Raw genomic sequence first — 21,267 nt, 5'->3', positions numbered from 1 at the left:
TGGCTTCAGGGAACAAAGTGACAAGTGATGGTTACATGGTGTGTGATGTATGTATGTATGTATTTTTTTTTTTTTTTTTTACATTCAACACATTAGCCAATGATGGGACAGTAGTAGTCCCATCATCCGGCTAATGTGCCAGTCACTGTCAGTGTAGCAGGCAGAGCCCGATGGAACTTGTAGTCCCATCGGACGATGCCTGCATACACACACACACACACACACACACATATACATACATACATACATACATACATACATGACAACCCCCCGCAGCAGATCCCGGCGCCGGACCGCACATACCGGCGCCGGCACGCAGACCCCGGCATCGGGCGTCCGCACAATCATCCCAGCAGAGCCAGCACAGCCTCGCCCGCCCCCAGCACAGCCCCACCAGCCCCCAGCACAGCCCCGCAGGCAGCCCCCAGCCCCGCCCACAGCCCAGTCACTCTTGATGAGTGACTGCTGCCTGTGGAGGCTGTGTCACGCCTGCTCCTGACGTCACGTCAATTTCCAGAGTCTGGAAATTGACGTGACGTCGGCGGAAAAAAGCGGCGGCTGCAGCCTGGGGGTCATGTGATTCGGACCCAGCCGCCGGAATAGCGCCGCTCACAGGCGAAAACGGCAACGGAAGGTATTTGCACAATTCATTAGGGGCCCCGGGGGGATACATTGGGGGGTTAATTGAAAGTAGTGGACAACTCCTTTAAGTCTTTAGCTGCCATGAAGCAATTTGGGAACTAGAGTTTTATCGCTGTATTTACAGACTCCATTTTGAAGGAGACGTTTACTACCGACTGATTGAGATTTTTTAAAATTGACAATAGTTCTTAGTGACCCGTACGGTTTTCGTATAAAAAAAAAAAAAAGGGGGGAATAAAAACCTTTTCCCTCTTCTTTCCCCGGGACTTCTATCAGAACTCGCTTTGACACCAGCTCCAATATCTCTGCTTCCAAAGCTAGCTGTTCTTCCAGGGTTTTTCTTTGGGATGTTAAAATAAAAGTCTATTGCGGTGGATAAACAGTCTATTTTAAGGCCGTCCTTGACAACCTTCAGAGTCCAATGACTGGGGGAGATATTTACCAAGGCTGGGAAAAAGGATGAAAGTTTTCCCCCCACCTCTGGCCTGACGTCATTGGGAGGGCTTTTTTTGCTGATGTCGAGGGACCCTTAAACATGTATCCAGATCCTTTTCCGTCTCTGGAGTCCCAATTCCTCCTATCTCCTGGGGGGGGCGGCCTCTACTAAATTTCCCCCTCCGAAAATAAGATCTTCTAATGTCCACCGGAAAGCGAGGAAAACCCTTTTTCCTATCCCCTGCTTTCTCCAAAATGTCTTCTAGTTTTTGACCAAAGAGGAAATGGCCGTCACACGGAACAAAGTCTATTCTTCGAAGGTAAGTCGCCCGGGCACCCCTTCAACCAGAGAGCACGTCTAGCCGCATTGGATAAACTTGCTGCTCTAGCTTCTAGCCTCACGGAGTCTGCCGAAGAATCTGCTATAAAGGCTGCTGCTCCTTTAGCCATAGTTATATTGGTTAAGATCTCTTCCCTTGGAGCTTTAGATTTCAATTGCTCCTCTATCTGCTGTAGCCAGACTATAAGGGAGCGTGCGACACAAGACCCCACAATCGCCGGTTTTAAACCCCCTGCGGTTGCTTCCCAGGTGTGTCTTAAGGTTCCTTCACACTAAACGATATCGCTAGCGATCCGTGACGTTGCAGCGTCCTCGCTAGCGATATCGTTCAGTTTGACACGCAGCAGCGATCAGAATCCTGCTGTGATGTCGTTGGTCGGGGCTAGAGGGCCAGCACTTTCTTTGGTCGCTGGCTCTCCCGCTGACATTGCTGAATCGGTGTGACACCGATTCAGCGAGGTCTTCGCTGGTAACCAGGGTAAATATCGGGTTACTAAGCGCAGGGCCGCACTTAGTAACCCGATGTTTACCCTGGATAACATCCGAAAAGTAAAAAAAAAAACAAACGCTTCATACTTACCTTCAGCTGTCTGTCCCCGTCGCTGTGCTTTCCTGCACTCACTGTGAGCACAGCGGCCGGAAAGCAGAGCGGTGACGTCACCGCTGTGCTTTCCGGCCGCTGTGCTCACAGCCAGTACAGAGAAGCAGAGCGCCGGGGACAGACAGCGGTAGGCAAGTATGTACTGTTTGTTTTTTTTACTTTTAAGATGGTATCCAGGGTAAACATCGGGTTACTAAGCGCGGCCCTGCGCTTAGTAACCCGATGTTTACCCTGGTTACCGGCATCGTTGGTCGCTGGAGAGATGTCTGTGTGACAGCTCTCTAGCGACGCTGCAGCGATCCGGATCGTTATCTGGATCGCTGCAGCGTCGTTTAGTGTGAAGGTACCTTTAGGAACCAGTCCGCTTTTTTGTCTAAGGGATCCCTTAACACGCCAGAGTGTTCTAAGGGAAGGGATAACTTTTTAGATGATCTAGATACCGCACCATCAATTTTTGGAACCTTATCCCACGTCTCCGAATATTTCTCTTCAAAGGGGTAACGTCTTTTAGAAGCCGAGGGCAGATTACCCGATTTCTCCGGCTTCTTCCATTCCTTCTCTATAAAGGCTTTTACTTTGGAGTTAACTGAGAAAGGACGCTTTTTTTTTTCCTCTAAACCCCCAAACATAATATCCTCCAGGGATTTGGCTGCTTTTTCATCTTTTAGGTTCATTGAAGCTATGACGGCTTTTATTAACTTATAAGAAGAATCTATGAGCCGGGTCCTCTGTCAAAGGCGGGGGTGCCCTGAACGACCGACATGACCTGAGAAAGCTACGGAGCTGAAGGTATTGGAAAAAGTCAGAATTAGTAAGGGAGAATCTCCCCGAGAGGTCCTCAAACGACAGAAGGCCATTTGAGCCGAATAGGTCCGCCACCCGGAGCACCCCGCGACTTCTCCAGGAGGAAAGAGAAATGTGCCCGATAGCATACTCCAAAGCCTGCAAAGAGACATAATCATACATAAACACCAGATGGGAGGTGCAAAGCAGTGCCCAAAGTTTAGAAGCATTCCTGATAGAACGGAAACAAGGGCCCACAAGAGGAACCCGAAGCAGCTGAAGCTCTAAGAGCAATTTAAGCGAGTTTTGGGGGGCAAAGTGAGATTCAATAAGAAACCAGGGCAAACATGAGTTCCCCTCCCACCATATTTTAAGGGGCTCAAGGATCGCCGCCCTATAGTAAGACTGCACCGCCGGAGCGCCCAGCCCACCCACAGAATACGGTAGGGACATAATCCGACGCCTGACCCTGTGAGGCTTCTTGTTCCAAATAAACCGATCTATAAGCGATTGAAAAGCTGAAATAAACTTCGAGGGGATAAAAAGGGGGAGGCATCGGAAAAGATACATAATTTTAGGTAGGAATAGCATTTTAGCAGATTGTATGCGGGCCATCCATGAGAGCAACGCATTCGATAAGTGATCCATGCCCTTCCTGACCTCCGCAAGAGTTTCCTCACAATTTGCACGAACTATATTGTCTAACCTAGTTATCCTGATACCTAGGTACGTAAAGCCCAGGGGAGCCCAAATGAACGCGTATTGAGATTGAATTTGGATTTGAAGGGGGGCTGGGAGAAAAAGGGGAAAAATTGTGGATTTGGTCAAATTAAGCTTGTAATATGAAACCGCCGAGAACTCAGTTAAAATGGAGGTGATCGCGTTCAACGAGGTTAACGGTGAGGTGCAGGTCAGGACCACGTCGTCGGCATAGAGACCAATTTTGTGTTCAGTTCCCCCCACCACAATTCCCCTTATGTCCGCACTCTGCCTGACCATGGTAGCCAAAGGCTCCATGACCAGAGCAAAGATGATAGGGGAGAGGGGGCAGCCCTGACGCGTACCATTCCGAATGGGAAATGTCCGAGACCCAAATCCCGCCGATCGAACCGACGCACAGGGGTTGGAATATAATGCCATAACCGCTTTACCAATTTGTCCGGTGAGCCCAAAATTCTCCAGTGTGAGTTCAATATATCCCCAGTGCACCCTGTCGAACGCTTTTTCCCCGCATCAAGCGACAGAAATACACTGGGGAGGCCTCCCCTCTCCACCACATCTAAAATGTCTACCAGGCGCCTGGTGCCATCCCTGGTCTGTCTGCCAGGAACAAACCCAACTTGGTCGGGGTGAATGAGGCTAGGGAGAACCGAGAATAATCTGTTGGCCCAGATTTTTGCATAAATCTTAACGTCGCAGTTTAAGAGTGCTATCGGGCGGAAGTTCCCCGGAGATGTTGGGGGTTTCCCTTGTTTGGGGAGAGTCGCTATGGAAGCCTCCAACCCCTCAGCCCTAATACTGCCTGCCGACAACCAATTATTAAAAAGGCGCAGAAGATAAGGGGAGAGGACAGAAAAGAACTGGGCATATTAAAGAAAAGAAAAGCCATCTGGCCCAGGGGAGGAACCCTTATTGGCTTCTCTGACAATCTGCGAGAGCTCAGACTCGACAATGGGGGAGTTTAGGAAAGAGCTGCTCCGGGGTGACCGAGGGGAGATTAGCCCTCTCCAAGAATGCCAAAATTGACTCCCGCGAAGGCTGGGGAATCCCTGGGTCAGACCCGAGGTCATAGAGAGAAGAATAATAAGATGCAAACTCCTCAGCAATATGAATAGGGTTGCACACCTGGGAACCGTCAGGCCTGAGCAAGAATGGGATCTTGGATTGAGCCTCTCTCTTCCTAACACGTCTAGCCAGAACAGCACCCACTCGATCCCCCATTGTATAAAATTTAGCTCTAGTTTTCCTCAGGGCCTTCTCAGCTTTATGGAGGAGTAAGTTGCGAACATGCATGCAAGCTTTAGAAAGATCAGAGAGAAGCGCTGGAGTAGGGGATAGCTTGTGAGCAGACTCCAGATGAATTAATTTATCTACGGCAGATTGGAGAGCTGCATTATACTTCCTTTTTGCCGTTGCTGCCAGCTTAATGAAACAACCCCTAATTACCGCCTTGTGGGCAAACCAAAGGGTGTCGTCACATATGTCAGGAGTATCATTGGAGGCAAAAAATTCCCGCAAGGCCTCCTCTACACACTGGGAGTTGGATTGGTCAGCAAGGAGATGGGCGTTGAGACGCCAGTGCGCGGGGGGCCTGATGGCCAAGGGGTCTTTTAGGGTAAGGGACACCGGGGCATGGTCCGACCAGGTGATACTGCCTATATCTGCTGAGATGCAGTGAGGAAGAGCCACGTCATTCACCAGCACAAAATCAATCCTGCTATAGGAACCGTGCCTGCGAGACAAGAACGTGTAATCTCTCTCGCCGCAATGCAGATATCTCCAGATATCGTGTAGGTTAAAAGAATTAGTTAGAGGTCCCGCTTTGCATCTTGACAGGGAGGAGGCAGAGCAGTCCAGATCTCTAGACATTGGGGCATTGAAATCACCAGCAATCAGTTTGTGACAGTGTTGGATGTCGTGTAGAATTTTGAAAACCCCCTCCAGAAATTTAAGCTGCCCTACATTAGGGGCATAGATCGAGGCAATGGTGTAGGGGGCATTATTAATAAGGCATAGAACCACAATGAACCTACCCAGCGGATCCGCTATGGAGCAAACCAGCTGAAAGGAGTTGGCCCTGCTAAAGAAAACGGCTACTCCCGCCTTTTTTGACAGACCATTGGCAAAAAATTGTTGCGGGTATAAACCGGAGTGCATTCTGGGATTATCACATTCCAGCAAGTGTGTATCCTGAAGACACAAAATGTCATGACGGGATTTGCCCAACTGACGCCATACAACAGACCTCTTGCCCGGAGAGTTGAGACCATTAACATTAATTGAATACAACGAAATACTCATAATGAGGGCATGTAAACAGATTTACAATCTTCTGGACACCGATAACCTGTGTAAAAGAATAGAAGACATGTGGCCAGTAAACTAGAGCATAAGTAGGGGGAGACCGGGAGAAGGGAAGAAAAAAAAAGGGGAGGAAACAAACAAGACAACAAATAAACCAGTGGATCGAGGTCCATTCAGGGATACCCTAAGTCCTAAAGGTGAGAATCAGAAAAACAGTTCACCTATGGGGCAAAAAAATGCTGCGGATACTCTCAAAAGAGGAACCAGCGCAGCTTAAAAAAAGAAAAAAAAAGGAAAACAAAGTAAATCCGTGCGGGAAAATAGCCAGGAACCGTAGATGCAGTGGGCTCAGGCCACCTCCCAGTCCGGTGTAATGCGGGCCCTGAGGCCTCCGCCACCTCCAGGCCTAGGAAGGGTCACGGAGACCGGAGAGTCAGGAGTTGAGAGTCCCCATTTGGAGAGAGCGGTAGCTGCGTGGGACGGAGTCAGGCAGGTGGTGATCGATCCATCTTTACGGATGAGGAGCTTGATAGGAAACCCCCAGCGGTACAGGATGCCCTTCTCTCTGAGGATAGTAGTATAGGGGGCAAAGGCCCTCCGAAGGGCCAAAGTACCCGGGGAGAGATCTGGAAAGACCGATGCGTGCAAATCTTTCAGGAAGAGCTGGATTCTTCCTTAGAGCCTGGAGAAAATCTTCCTTCATTTCGTAGAAGTGTATGCGTGCCAGCACATCTCTTGGGACGGAGGGCCCCAGGCCAGACGGTTTAGGGATCCTGTGCACACGGTCAATTATAATATCCTTTGGAGCAAACTGAGGGGGAGCTGCAGCCATAAAATCCTGCAAAAATAGCTTAAAATCCCCTGCCAGGACAGATTCCTCAATGCCTCTGAGTTTAACGTTATTTCTCCTGGACCTATCTTCCAGGTCCAGGGCTTTAGAGTGGGTTTTAGTGGCCAGGGTTTGCAGGGTCTCATGAGCGTCCCAGAGTTCGTTATGAGAAGAGACCAGGTCCGCCATCTTGCGTTCCAAGCGATCAGTGCGATTACCCAGCTCCACCACCTCCCCTCTTAATTCAGCCAGCATAGTGCGCATATCCTCTTGAATGGAGGTTCTGAGGTCTCCAAGTAAGCCCTTGAGGAGAGCAGCAATCACCGGACCGTCAGCCGAATCCGACGCTGCTCCGCCTGAATGCGATGCTGCTCCGCCTGAATGCGACGCTGCACCACCTAATTGCGACGCTTGAGCGTTGCGTTGTGAAGAGCGGGAAGGCCTGGGGGAGGACGGCGCCATCTTGGATTTCGGCGGTGGCTGTGGGGTGGCTGCAAAGAAATCAGGAATTCTCCTGGAGGGATCACGGGCGCCAGCTTTGGATTTCCCCATACACTCACCACCGCACCAGGGACCGGTACCGATATCGTGGAGGTGAGCGAGGACGCCGGAGAGGTAGATATGAGCCGCTTTAAGGTTCCTGGCCGCGGAGCTCCCGCTCTATGCGACCTACTCCATCGGCAGATAGGCCACGCCCACTATCCATTTTCTTAAGGGCTGCTTTTACAGAGCCTTCTACTTCTGCTCTGATTATTGCCCTAAGACTAGTAGCAAAGTCAGGGGTCTCTTCCTGGATAGTCTTTTGAATGCAGTCTACACAAAGACTCTTCTGCCACTGGACTGCCAACGGAACTCTACAGAGGGCACATTCCTTATGCTTTGACTTAGTGCTATTCTTCCTCGGCGCCTGCCAAGTAAACAGAAAATGTAGCCCATTACCACCAGGGTGACATTCACGTAGATCATTCACCACCCGTTGACCGTGAAGGGTACCGGATTCTGAGGCTGACTAGGAGCACAGACAACGTCCCTCCTGGAAGCTGAAGAGTCCTGTGACGTCCGGCTAGGACGATTGCCGCTCCTTCCACTCGAGCGGCTACTTTTCTTAACACGTTGGTGAGCAGGTGCATCACCTGATAAGGGTTCTTGCTGCTGCTGTAATGGCTGCTGCTGCTGCTCCATACGATCCTCCATCTCTGGAAAGCTGTAAAGACGTGAGCGACGTTCTGTGCAACTTCACCCTTAAAGGGTAATTCGCAGTGCACCCCACCTCTTCCGGTATTTGTTATGCCCCTCTCCCCCTCCTGTATACCGCCGGGAAGCCTGCATCATCGCCGGTGTCCGTACCATGGGCGCCGCCATATTGGATCCGGCGCGCCGCTCTGACGTAACGCAGGCACGCCCATTCCCAGCATGCCTTGCGCGCAACGTCAGCCGCGCACCTGGAAGTCACCGATAGCAGAAGGAGAGAGCGGCGTTGCAGACACAGAATGGCCCCAAGAGTCCGGACTGTGCTTGCCCGACGCCCGCACGTGCGCAAGAGCCCGCAGGATCTGCGAACGGCGCTACCATCAACCTGACGGCCGGCATACAGGCGCCCTGCCTGCCCTTCCAGTGCCGGGACAGGAGGGGGTAAGTGGAAATCCTCGATCAAGATACTGCAGTGATTCAGCACAAGGGTTCCCATCAGGACAGGAAACCCAACTGAAGCGAGGGAGAGGCGGATCCCTCTCAGGTGTGCTGTCATGGGAGACGGGAAAAAAACGCTAGTCCTGAGGGCTGTGATAGGAAACGCTGGAGCAGTGCTGCAGCATCAGGGCTGTGGGTGTCCCAAGATGGCCGCCGAGACCAGGAAGTGGGAGCTCATCACAGGGAACTAGAAGTGCCAGGAAAAGTGGGCGGAGCTAACTGCCGGTGGGCGTGGCCAAAACACCGGCTTGTATTGAGGGAATTTTTTATTTTTATTTTTTAACTTCTCTGCGGTTGCGGCCTGCAGCAGCCCGCGACCGCTATTGGCACCAACATTAGCTGCACTCCTTCATGGGGTTGCCGCACTATGGACCACCCACGGACACAGGCTTAAGGTGCAGACCTCCCATACCCCGGGGACCAGGACCCCTCAGCGCCTCGGCCCCGGCTGTGTACTCACGGTAGATGCGGTGGGCCGGTGCTCAATCTACCGTCACCATAGTCAGGGAGGGGGTGAAGAGCTTCTGCCGCCATGCGTCATCCGCTATATCAGTGGTGATGCAGAGGGGGTCTGCACGGACGCCAAACACATCATGTCCGGCTATGCACCTGGCTCCAGGAGAGGTAGATGGAGGGCTACTCCATGTGGTCGCCTGCTATGGAGGGGGGAGATCGGAATGCGAAGGAACCGTCGCCCGTAAGGTGAGCTCAGGGCTGGCATCCAACGTTGCAAGAAAGGATACGGGAGGGATGTTCCACGTACTTGCCTGTTGATGGTTCGGGGGAGATCGGAACCTAGAAAGGATCCGTTGCCCCCATTCGCTCCGTTAAAGAAAAATAGAATAAAAAGTAAAAAGCTAAAATAATGGTGGGGTCACCCAAGTGCCTCCTACAGACACAGAGCAAGAACTGGTTCACTGAGAGCCAGCAGGAGGGTGTATACTGCAGGGGAGGAGCTATTCTATCTGTGTTTACTTAGTGTCCTCCTACAAAATCAATATCAAAGTGAACATATGGCAAAAGTAACAGAAAAAAATATATTAAAATAATTTTTATTGAAAATAATAATAACATGTACCACAAAAGAAAAACCAACAATTCTACATCATATTACAAAACATATATTAAATGCAGAGACCAGATCCATATAATATAATAAAAGATACTAGAACAATATAATATACTCCAAAGTGCAAGAAAAGAGACCGAATAGACTGCTATAATAAGCAGTCTATCTATATTCAAATAAGGTGCATGTGCATATATAATAAATAGTCTAATCAAGACAATAAAGTGCATAAAGATCTTTGGATAAATACTAGTACCGATGTGAAGATGATCTGTGACCCGCAGGGACTCCGACTCCAACGTACGTTTTGCCTTAGTGGCTTTTTCAAGGAGTCATGGTTAACAGAGTGTGGGGGCTTCCTATTTAACCAAATTGGTGCCCTCAGATCTTGATTTTGTGGTCCTGATGTTTGCCATGGCAATTCATGACCAAATAGCGACCTTAGAGTCTGATTGCTGAAGTAATCTGTTCAGAAGTTAGAGACATTTAGGTGGTAAAAATGCACATTTTCATTCCTATCATGCCACTTTGCATTAATTCCTGTAAAGCACCTGAAGAGTTAATAAACTACCTGACTGCAGTTTTCAATATGTCTGGGGGTGCGGTTTTTAAAATGGTATCACTATTGGGGGTTTCCCAATATATAGGACCCCTAAAGTCACTTCAAACATGGATAGGTCCCTAAAAAAATAAATTTTGTAAGTTTTCTTGAAAAAAAAAAGAAAAATTGCTTCAACATTTTTAATCCTCCTAAAATGCTAACAAAATAAAATAACATTTTACAAATGGTGCTGATGTAAAGCCGACATGTGGGAAATGTTATTTATTAATGGTTTGCTGTGGTATGGCCATCTGGATTACGCTACGAGCCCCTAAAGAGGGTGATCGAGCGGTGGAGCTGCCAGAAGCTGACTGGCGTGGTGAGTGCTCAGGAGAGGTAGTGCGGATCCGTTTTCTGGATGACCGTGCCTCTTTTCGGAGAGAACGGCCCCTGTTGGCCGACGATTCCCCTGTTACGAAGGGATCTCTTAACCCATGAAAAGGATTGCCCTGCTCCCCAGAGGGGCCCTGAAGGGATTTAATAGCTTTGGCTAAGGAATCCACGGAATTGTGACAGTGATGCGACCCACTCAGGGGGACTAGATACACTGGGGTCGGAGGCGGTGGAGGGCTCCTGGGCACTTGGGGCATCGCAGGCTGAGCAGAGGGGGGGGAACTCTGAGGCCGAGGAAGTGGAGCCTGGCAGGTGGTACACGCAGAAAAAAAAAAAAAAAAAAAAAAAAAAAAAAAAAAAAGGTAGTATGCACCTTTGAGGACTTTTTGGTCTTTGACTGGGACATGATTTACCCTAATGTAAGATAGACCTCAGGGTCTATAAACTATGGAAGCAAGGGCGGCGCTGCAGAGGAGAACCTGACGTGGTCTCCTTACCCGTGGTCCTGTGTCCCGCAGAGAGAGAGGCGGCGCCGGTGCCACAGGGGCGACAGCCGGCGTTCCGAGCGCTGCACGTGGAGGAATGGAGCTGCGGCTAGGAGAGCTGGAGCTGCGGTGTGCAGAGAAGTGACCAAGATGGCCGCCGGGAGTTGAGGGAGGTAATCTCGCAGAGAGCGAGAAGCGCCAGGACCGGGGGGCGGAGCCGCAAAATGACGCAAAAGGTGGGCGGAGCCTGTCGGGATGCGGCCTGTGTTAGGCCGAAGCCGGGGACTAAATTTGCGGCTTCGGCTATGGGGACCCTGAAAAACACGCCGCTGCTAAGAAGGAGCCCTCCGGGACCGCAGAACAACCGACCCCCATTGAGGCACTTACCCCGAATAGAGGGGGAAAGCAGAGACGCTTCCTGCAGGTGATCTGTGCCCGGGGTGATTAGGACTGTGCAGGGGTTGGGGAGCCTCCATCCACCATCCCCTGAAAGGGGGGTGGAGAGGAACCGTCCTCCTCCTTCCATCATCCGCTTTCTCAGTGGTGATGCAGTGGGGGCTGCACGGATGCCACAAAGCAAAGTGCCTCTGAGCAGCCGAGGGAAAAACCTGGTGGGCAGGGCAGATGTCCGGCAAAAAAGACCTGGCTGCAGAAGAGGATACATGTGCTCGTCTGTAAGGAGGGGGGTGGAGATCGGTCCCTAGAAAGGGCCCGTCGCCCCCAAAAATCAGCTCAGGCAGTGGCATCCCACGTCGCAGGAGAGCGTACGGAGAGGTGAACTCCCGTGCTCGCCTGTTGTTGGTTCGGGGAGATCGGAGCCTTGAAAGGTTCAGTCGCCCCTTCGTCCGATAAAGGGAGAGAAATAAATCCAGTGTGCCTCCTACGGACACTAAGCTTGAACTGGGTCTCTGGAAGCCAGTTTGAGGGTGTATACTGCAGGGGAGGAGCTAACTTTTTTTGTCTCAGCTTGGTGTGTGTTTTTATGCACACATGGATTTTTCCTCTCTGAACCCTGTTCACACAGGTTATATACAGATGATCAGGTTTTTAAATACATCAGATAGGGATTGCATACATTAGTTAGGACTGCTCTGATAAGGGTATACCGTGAAGATTGGTAGAGCAGCTTAGTATACATTTTTTGCAATAAACGTATCAACCAAATACCCTGTTTTTTACATCTTTTACTAGCACTTGCGGATTACTGCAACATTTTTTCAAACTGAGTGTTTTTGGTTTTACTATTCTCTTTTGTGTCTTCAGGTTTCTTGGTGGTGTGTGAACATGATCATACAGACTTGTTCACTGTGCAAGTAGCCCATGTGTTCCTGTTTCCATAATTGTTCTCTTGTGTCTACAAGACTGGGGAGTTCCACCACTCCTCTTGGGCTATCTGCACAAAAGCTGTTCTACCCTGTATGCACACATGGATTTTTCCTCTCTGAACCCTGTTCACACAGGTTATATACAGATGATCAGGTTTTTAAATACATCAGATAGGGATTGCATACATTAGTTAGGACTGCTCTGATAAGGGTATACCGTGAAGATTGGTAGAGCAGCTTAGTATACATTTTTTGCAATAAACGTATCAACCAAATACCCTGTTTTTTACATCTTTTACTAGCACTTGCGGATTACTGCAACATTTTTTCAAACTGAGTGTTTTTGGTTTTACTATTCTCTTTTGTGTCTTCAGGTCTCTGGAAGCCAGTTTGAGGGTGTATACTGCAGGGGAGGAGCTAACTTTTTTTGTCTCAGCTTGGTGTCAGCCTCCTAGTGACAGCAGCATAACACCCATGGTCCTGTGTCCCCCAATGTGGCGAAGGAGAAAGGATAATCATTCAAAGTTTGAAAATTGCTAATTTAACATTTCTCTCAAATTTTTGATATTTTTTATAAATAAAACACAAAACATATTGACCTAAATTTACCATTATCATAAAGTATAATGTGTCACGAAAAAACAATCTCAAAATCACTGGGATTTGTTGAAACGTTGCAGAGTTATTACCACAAAGTGACACTGGTCAGATTTCAAAAATTTGGCTCCGTCACTATGGGGTTAAGTACCCTCAACTACCGGCGTATCGGCGGTCGTTAAGGGGTGAATTTCAGATTTTTAAAAAATGGCTTTTCTCACCTCCCTCGGGACCAGTGCTCAATCTGTTATTGCCTACATCGCTGACATCATGCAGACAGCACCTCAGCCAACAGTGGAGCTCAGCGGAACGGCCCAAGTTGACGGGTACAAGATGCTGTGCTCGCTAATTGGCTGCGGCACTGTAGATGTGACGGACAATAACAAACAGTAAGTTGAGGTGGAGACCCGGAAAAAGCAAGTAAAGCTCATATTTGGCTCGCTTTTTTTTTTTAAATGAAAGCTTCAACTGAGAAATTGCTATTCCTAAAAAAAAAAAAATAAACAAAAAAAAAAAAAACACCACACAACACCTAACACCAAGGCTATGTTCACAATGATTTTTTTTCAATGCTTTTTTATTGAAATCTCTTGCACACAGCTTGGTTTTTTTCAACAGTATTTTGCGCTTTGCTTGGTTTTTGCAGAATAGAGCATGTCACTTACAGCGTTTCACCCACTGAAAATAATGGGCAATAAAAAACGCCAAAAAAATGCCTAGTGTTAATACAGCCTAAGGCTGCCATCACACTAGCAGTATTTGGTCAGTATTTTACATCAGTATTTGTAAGCCAAAACCAGGAGTGGAACAATTAGAGGAAAAGTATAATAGAAACATATGCACCACTTCTGTATTTATCACCCACTCCTGGTTTTGGCTTACAAATACTGAGGTAAAATACTGACCAAATACTGATAGTGTGACTGCAGCCTAAAAGTTTATAATGTTACTAGTGTAGAATAAAACATCCACTGACCTCTCTTTCAGCTGCATGGGTTAATGTCTGAGCCTCTTTCAGGTCACTGCCCAAGGACCTTTGCAGACTGTAGATAAAGTGATCATTGGTGTGGTATTCATCGCTGTACACCACACAGTAGTAAAGTTCTGGCTTGTTTGGGCTGCAGAGGAGAAAGGAGGTTGGTCAGGACTACTCAGGTCATTATATGCAGTCACAAATAGTAGTTGAAGCCACCGCACCTTCAGAGACCTCTATCCTTCCCTTGGTTTTGTGCCTTAATGCTGCCCATGCTCCTGGACAAGAAATGTCTTTATTTTACCTTTAGATAAAAAAGGGGACTGAATGGCTTGCCTTGGGCAAACAAAGACGTGCTCGGATATTCAGAAAATATATGCAGAAGGGTGTAAGCTCAGTTGTCATACTTTGCACTAATGAGGGGCAACACCCCAAAACACGGTCTACAAATTGAGATTCTGGTTTGGCTTATATCCCAAGTCATATTGCAAGGCTCGTTAAAAGGATCGATATTGACTAAAGGATCGCTGCTTCCAATAGATGGTACCAGAGCTCTAGTCCTTTTAGTTTCTAAAGAAACAATTTGCAGATTTAATTTCCCAGAGGAGCAGGAATGTCTTATAAAAGTCATCACTGGACATGCCAGGCTTGGAACTCTGCACAATCAGAAGCGTGAATCCTCAATCCCCCATCTGTATGGCAGTTTCATATGCTGCCACATATCCATGCCCCTGGTATTTACCCTCTGCTTGTGTGAAAAATTGGTAATTGCCTTTATCGATGTTGTACCAATACATTACGTCCCTCCTATATCCACTGATCCCTGACTCTCCCATTCCCTCTTTGTTGGGGATCTGGTTTCCCATGCTGGGCAGCCGATATGAACACTTTTTCAAGGCACTCTGTATTCAAGTATATTTATTATAAACTTGTATATAAAATGAATGTTCTGGAAACATTATGTAGTCGCAAGATATTGTGCAATAGTAGAGGCTAAAAAGGCAGGTGGGTTCTCGAGGGAGTATCTGTGCATTACCCAGTTTTAAGGTAAGTTGGAAGAGTCTGGTTTTCCTTGATCAGCATGTCCACAATGTACTGGATGACGACGGGAAACAATTTCCTCGTATGGGATAAAAGCTGGTCAGTCAAGCGAAATCCAGTATCCTGAAAGACAATATATAATTCAGCTATAATTACTACATGGGCTACAGGGTGCTGGATTAGTACACTTTCTGGATGACTGGTGTAAGCCATTTATCAGATATCGTTGAAAGAATATTCTAAATTTTATCTTCTATTCCAAGCAATAGTGAATAAAAGGCAAGCATTGAACATGTCCTGCTGTCTAGCAGTTGTAGTCCCCAAAAGAAAAAAAAAAAAAAAAAGTTTAATATCTTAAAAACAGCTGAAAATGTAAATGAGCAGTAAATTGCCCGTATTTGCATACTTTTATTTGCATCTTACCCTGGAGGACCCAGCATTTTCACACATTAGATAGTCCTTTGACTTTAAAGGAGTTGTCCAGAAGTTTAACCCCTTTACCCCCAAAGGTGGTTTGCACGTTAATGACCGGGCCAATTTTTACAATTCTGACCACTGTCCCTTTATGAGGTTATAACTCTGGAACGCTTTAACAGATCCCAGTGATTTTGACATTGCTTTCTTGTGAGATATTGTACTTCATGTTAGTGGTAAAATTTCTTTGCGTTTATTTGTGAAAAAACGGAAATTTGACGAAATTTTTGAAAACTTCGCAATTTTCCAACTTTGAATTTTTATGCCCTTAAATCAGAGATATGTCACAAAATACCTAGTAAGTAACATTTCCCTAATGTCTACTTTACATCAGCACAATTTTGGAACCAAATTTTTTTTTTGTTAGGGAGTTACAAAGGTTAAAAGTTGACCAGCAATTTCTCATTTTTATAACACCATTTTTTTTTTTTTTTTTTATTTATTTATTTTTTTAGGGACCACATCACATTTGAAGTCACTTTGAGGGGTCTATATGATAGAAAATAACCAAGTGTTACACCATTCTAAAAACTGCACCCCCAAAGGTGCTCAAAACCACATTCAAGAAGTTTATTAACCCACCAGGCGTTTCACAGGAATTTTTAGAATGTTTTTTTAAAAAAAAAATGAACATTTAACTTTTTCACAAAAAAGGTACTTTAGCACCAATTTGTTTTATTACACCAAGAATAACAGGAGAAATTGGACCCCAAGGGTTGTTGTACAATTTGTTTTGAGTAAACCCCTGTTTGGGCGCACGGGAGAGCTCGGAAGGGAAGAAGCACTGTTTTACTTATTCAACGCAGAATTGGCTCGAATTGAGATCGGACGCCATGTCGCGTTTGGAGAGCCCCTGATGTGCCTAAACAGTGGAAACCCCCCAATTATAACTGAAACCCTAACCCAAACACACCCTTAACCCTAATCCCAACGCTAACCCTAATCCCAACCGTAAATGTAATCCTAACCCCAACTTTAGCCACAACCCCAACTTTAGCCACAACCCCAACGGGAAAATGGAAATAAAACTGCTTTATCAATTTTACCAAACGTGGAACGGTATAAGTGCCCCCCCAAAAGAAATTCATGAATAGCTGGTTTTTCGTCATTCTACCTCACAAAATCGGAACAGAAAGCTATCAAAAAATGTCACGTGCCCGAAAATTGTACCAATAAAAACGCCAACTCGTCCCGCAAAAAACAAGACCTCACATGACTCTGTGGACCAAAATGTGGAAAAATTATAGCTCTCAAAATCGGGAGCGTCTTTTAGTGTGTGACGGCTGCCAATCATAAAAATCCGCTAAAAAACCCGCTATAAAAGTAAATCAACCCCCCCCCCCCCCCCCCATCATCAACCCCTAAAGGTACCGTCACACTAAGCGACGCTGCAGCGATACCGACAACGATCCGGATCGCTGCAGCGTCGCTGTTTGGTCGCTGGAGAGCTGTCACACAGACAGCTCTCCAGCGACCAACGATCCCGAGGTCCCCGGTAACCAGGGTAAACATCGGGTTACTAAGCGCAGGGCCGCGCTTCGTAACCCGATGTTTACCCTGGTTACCATCCTAAAAGTAAAAAAACAAACGCTACATACTTACCTACCGCTGTCTGTCCTCGGCGCTCTGCTTCTCTGCTCTGGCTGTGAGCGCCGGGCAGCCGGAAAGCAGAGCGGTGACGTCAACGCTCTGCTTTCCGGCCGCTGTGCTCACAGCCAGAGCAGAGAAGCACAGCGCCGAGGACAGACAGCGGTAGGCAAGTATGTAGCGGTTGTTTTTTTTACTTTAACGATGGTAACCAGGGTAAACATCGGGTTACTAAGCGCGGCCCTGCGCTTAGTAACCCGATGTTTACCCTGGTTACCAGCGAAGACATCGCTGAATCGGTGTCACACACGCCGATTCAGCGATGTCTACGGGGAGTCCAGCGACGAAACAAAGTTCTGGACTTTCTTCCCCGACCAGCGACAGCACAGCAGGGGCCTGATCGCTGCTGCCTGTCACACTGGACGATATCGCTAGCCAGGACGCTGTAACGTCACGGATCGCTAGCGATATCGTCTAGTGTGACGGTACCTTTAGTTAGGGAAAAATAATAAAATTAAAAAATATATATTTATTCTTCTGGTCAGAATGATTACAGCGATAACTCATTTATATCATTTTTTATGTTTTGGCGCTTTTATACGATAAAAACTATTTTATATAAAAAATAATTACTTTTGCATCGCTTTATTCTGAGGACTAACTTATTTTTTCGTTGATGACGCTGTATGGCAGCTCGTTTCTTGCGGGACAAGATGATGTTTTCAGCGGTACCATGGTTATTTATATACGTCTCTTTGATCGCGTGTTATTCCACTTTTTGTTTGGCGGTATGATAATAAAGCGTGGCGCTTTTAGCCTCTTTTTTTACGGTGTTCACTGAAGGGGTTAACTAGTGGGACAGTTTTATAGGTCGGGTCGTTACGGACGTGGCAATACTAAATATGTGTACTTTGTTTTTTTTTTATTTAGGTAAAAAAATATATATATATATATATATATATATATATATATATATATATATATATATATATATATATATATATATATATATATATATATATATATATATATATATATATATATTGTTCCAATAAATATATTTCTTAATTTATTTAGGATTTTTTTTTATTTATTTATTTATTTTTACACATGTAAATGTTTTTTTTTTTTTTTACACTTGTTAACATTTCCCCAGGGGGGGACATCACTATATATATGATCAGATCGCTGATCTGACACTATGCAGTGCACGGTGTCAGATCAGCAATCTAACAGGCACTGAAGGGAGGCTTCCCGGCGCCTGCTCTGAGCAGGCGCTTGAAAGCCACCTCCCTGCAGGACCCCCCGCGGCCATTTTGGATCCGGGCCTGCAGAGAGGAGGAAGTAGGAGACCCTCAGAGCAACGCGATCACATTGCGTTGCTCCGAGGGTCTCAGGGAAGCACGAAGGGAGCCCCCTCCCAGCGCAATGCTTACCTGTGCCGCCGGAATGCTGCGATCATCTTTGAACGCAGCGTTCTGGGGGCTAATGTGCCAGGAGCGGTCCGTACCAGATGTCAGCTGACACCCAGCCACGATCGGCCGCTATCCCCCCATGAGCACAGCAGATCACGCTGGACGTACTTTTCCGTCCATGGGATGTACGGCCCACCCTACATGGACGGAATAGTACGTTCAATGGCAGAAAGGGGTTTAACATTGATGGCCTAGCCTTAGGCACCCCCATGGATCAGCTGTTCCCGATGTAGACTGTTCAAATCAATAGGGGGAGGATGTGCAGTACCAGGCCACAGCCACCATTCCGTGGATGGAGATGTGCAACTTCATAGCGAAGTAGTTCTGGTCGCCGCCATCATCGGGACCAGCTGACCGGTGAGCGTGTCAGGTCCCTGTGGTGTTGTAGGATTTCAAAGAGTATAGTTAATTGTTTAAGATTTCAACATTGTAACCTACCTAATATTTAGGGACTGTCTTAACAGAAAGGGATAGCTCAAACGAGACATACCCTTCAGTGGTGCACTGGGGCAGAGTCGTATCTAGAGGTGAGGGGGAGGATCTGCCCCAAGTGCAGTCGGTCGGTGGGCACCGTCAGGCCTCCTAATGACTTAATGCCGTGGTCTGAATTGTCTCCCCCGCAACTGCAATTTGCCACCCACAACCCCTGACTGGGAGTCGGCCATTTACGCAGAGGCTGTCAAATTGACAACCGACTCCCAGTAATGAATTGTTCTCACGTCTGAAAGATGGGAGTAAAACTGAAGCTCTGACCGTCGGGTGGGGAGATTTAGTGTGTGGGGTTGATATAGTATACCAGAAGGAACATTTGAGGACAATTTGGGGAGCAAGGAGGTGACAGGGTCAGACAATATGTGGAGCATGCATGTGGAAACGGAATGGGTGAAGACAGTATGAGAGGCAAGATGGGAGAATATATGAGGGAGGGATGGGTACGGACACAGAATGGTGAGGATGGGTGCAAATGCAGTATGGGTGCGGACACCATATGAGTAGAGTGGGGAAAAATGTATGCGGACACAGTATGGGTATTGAGAGTGATGGGATGTGTGCAGACCGTATGGCGAGTCAGAGTGGGGGATGTGTGAAGAGACCATATGAGTAGTGAGGTGGAATAGTGTGAGGAGACAGTGGAGGTGTAGCATGGGTGGGGTGGGGAACAGTAAGAGAACAGCCAAGATGGGACAGTATGCAAAAGGGTCGAGGAGTGTAATGAAGGGGCACAGTGGGAGCATCATAATGACACTCCTATCTTTAAGGGCTTTGTGTGGGGATGTGCTGCAGAAAATCAGAGATTGTAGTCTGCAGAGAAGCTGTGAATGTGAAAATGCATCATGGTGTCTGGACAAGATGAAGAAGAAAAGAAAGAACGACTCCAATGAAAGCCAATGTCATCCATGAAAAGGTACCTGGATATAAATATCTGTGATACTAATTCTCATCTTTTTATTTATATTAGGAGTATTAAAAGGGGTTGTCCAAGTTTGTAATGTGTCATTGTATGCGACTGCAGACTGCTGAATGATCACAGGTCGCACTGCACGCTGTCAGGATTCTCTGCTGCTGGCAATAATCCTAAATGTGGTCATGTGCCGACTAGAGATGAGGAAATATCTTCGGCTCCCTCCTTATCCGAATAGCTATAGCACTTGCCTTACAAGCTGCCGCAGGAACCCAGATACCTGGATCGCTCCAGCTGATCGGCTTCGCAGCTACATGTGTCGCGGCTGTGTGACAATCAACACATGCATGGAGAGAATGTTTGTTGGGCTGTCCACGCATGTGTTGTGCCTGTCACACAGCCGCAACACATGCAGCTGAAGCGCTGAACAGCAGCAGCAATCCAGGAAGCCGAGTTGGGGAGCGGTATTCCTTCATCACAAAGCGCAGGGTCACTGGAACTATCAGGAAGCCACTCTCCCCATCAATCTTCTGGAGATCAGGGTGATTTTTCTCACCCTTCTCCACTGGCAGTCACTCCTCACAAGCCAGCCAGTCCGAATTCAATCGGACAACGCCGCGGCCTACATAAACCATCAAGGCGGGACTCGCAGCAAGCAGGTTATGACAGAGGTAACATGAATTCTGCAATGGGAGAAACACCACATCCCTGCCTAATCAGCCGTTCACATTCCAGGGGTGGAAAATTGGGCTGCCAATTTTCTGAGCCGTCAGGGTCTCGCATCGGGAGAGAGGTCTCAGCCCCGCTGTCTTCAACCAGATTTGCCAGCGGTGGAGCACCCCGGACATCGACCTGATGGCGTCTCATATGAACCACAAGGTTCTTCAGTCGTAGCAAGGTCCCGGGATCCACTAGCCATCGGTTGCAATGCTCTGGTAATCCCGTGGTCTCAACTCCGACTGCCTTATCTTTTTCCGCCTCTCCCCTTGATTCAGAGAGATGTGAAACAGATAAAAGGCAGAAGGGATTCCCGTAAGGCCGGTTTTACACGTCAGTGGCTCCGGTATGTGAGGTGTCAGTTTCCTCACGTACCGGAGACACTGACTCACGTAGACACATTAAAATCAATGTGTCTCTGCACATGTCAGCGTGTTTTCACGGACCGTGTGTCCGTTTGAAAAACACGGAGACATGTCAGTGTTCGTGGGAGCGCACGGATCACACGGACCCATTAAAGTCAATGGGTCCGTGTAAAACACGTACCGCACACGGATGCTGTCCGTGTGCAGTGCAGGAGACAGCGCTACAGCAAGCGCTGTCCCCCCAGCTTGTGGTGCTGAAGCCCCATTCATTTCTTCTCTCCAGCAGCGTTCGCTGGAGCTAAGGAATGAAAAATCATTTTTTTTTCTGTTAAAATAAAGTTCCTGGTAATCTCCACCCCCCCCCCCCCCCCCTCACCCTGTGCGCCCGCCCGCTGGCATTAAAATACTTACCCAGCTCCCCCGATGCTTCCTCTCAGCGTCGCAGCTCTTCCTGTATGAGCGGTCATGTGGTGCCGCACA

General features: G+C 47.7%; 1 protein-coding gene across 1 annotated transcript in view; it reads right to left on the bottom strand.

Annotated features, from left to right (window-relative positions):
* The window catches only part of UBR1 (ubiquitin protein ligase E3 component n-recognin 1), a 233,593-nt gene that overhangs the window by 152,437 nt on the left and 59,889 nt on the right, over positions 1–21,267 (bottom strand). Inside the window, exons 5-6 of the mRNA XM_069730874.1 lie at positions 14,763–14,890; positions 13,730–13,871 (exon numbers count right to left, since the gene is read on the bottom strand). Coding sequence (XP_069586975.1) covers positions 13,730–13,871; positions 14,763–14,890 — 270 coding nt within the window. The remainder of the gene's footprint in view (positions 1–13,729; positions 13,872–14,762; positions 14,891–21,267) is intronic.

This window comes from Ranitomeya imitator, chromosome 1, assembly GCF_032444005.1.
Source record: "Ranitomeya imitator isolate aRanImi1 chromosome 1, aRanImi1.pri, whole genome shotgun sequence".
NCBI classification, from domain to species: Eukaryota; Metazoa; Chordata; class Amphibia; order Anura; family Dendrobatidae; genus Ranitomeya; species Ranitomeya imitator.
Note: the sequence above shows the minus strand (reverse complement) of the source record. Positions and strands in the feature narration are given on the sequence as shown.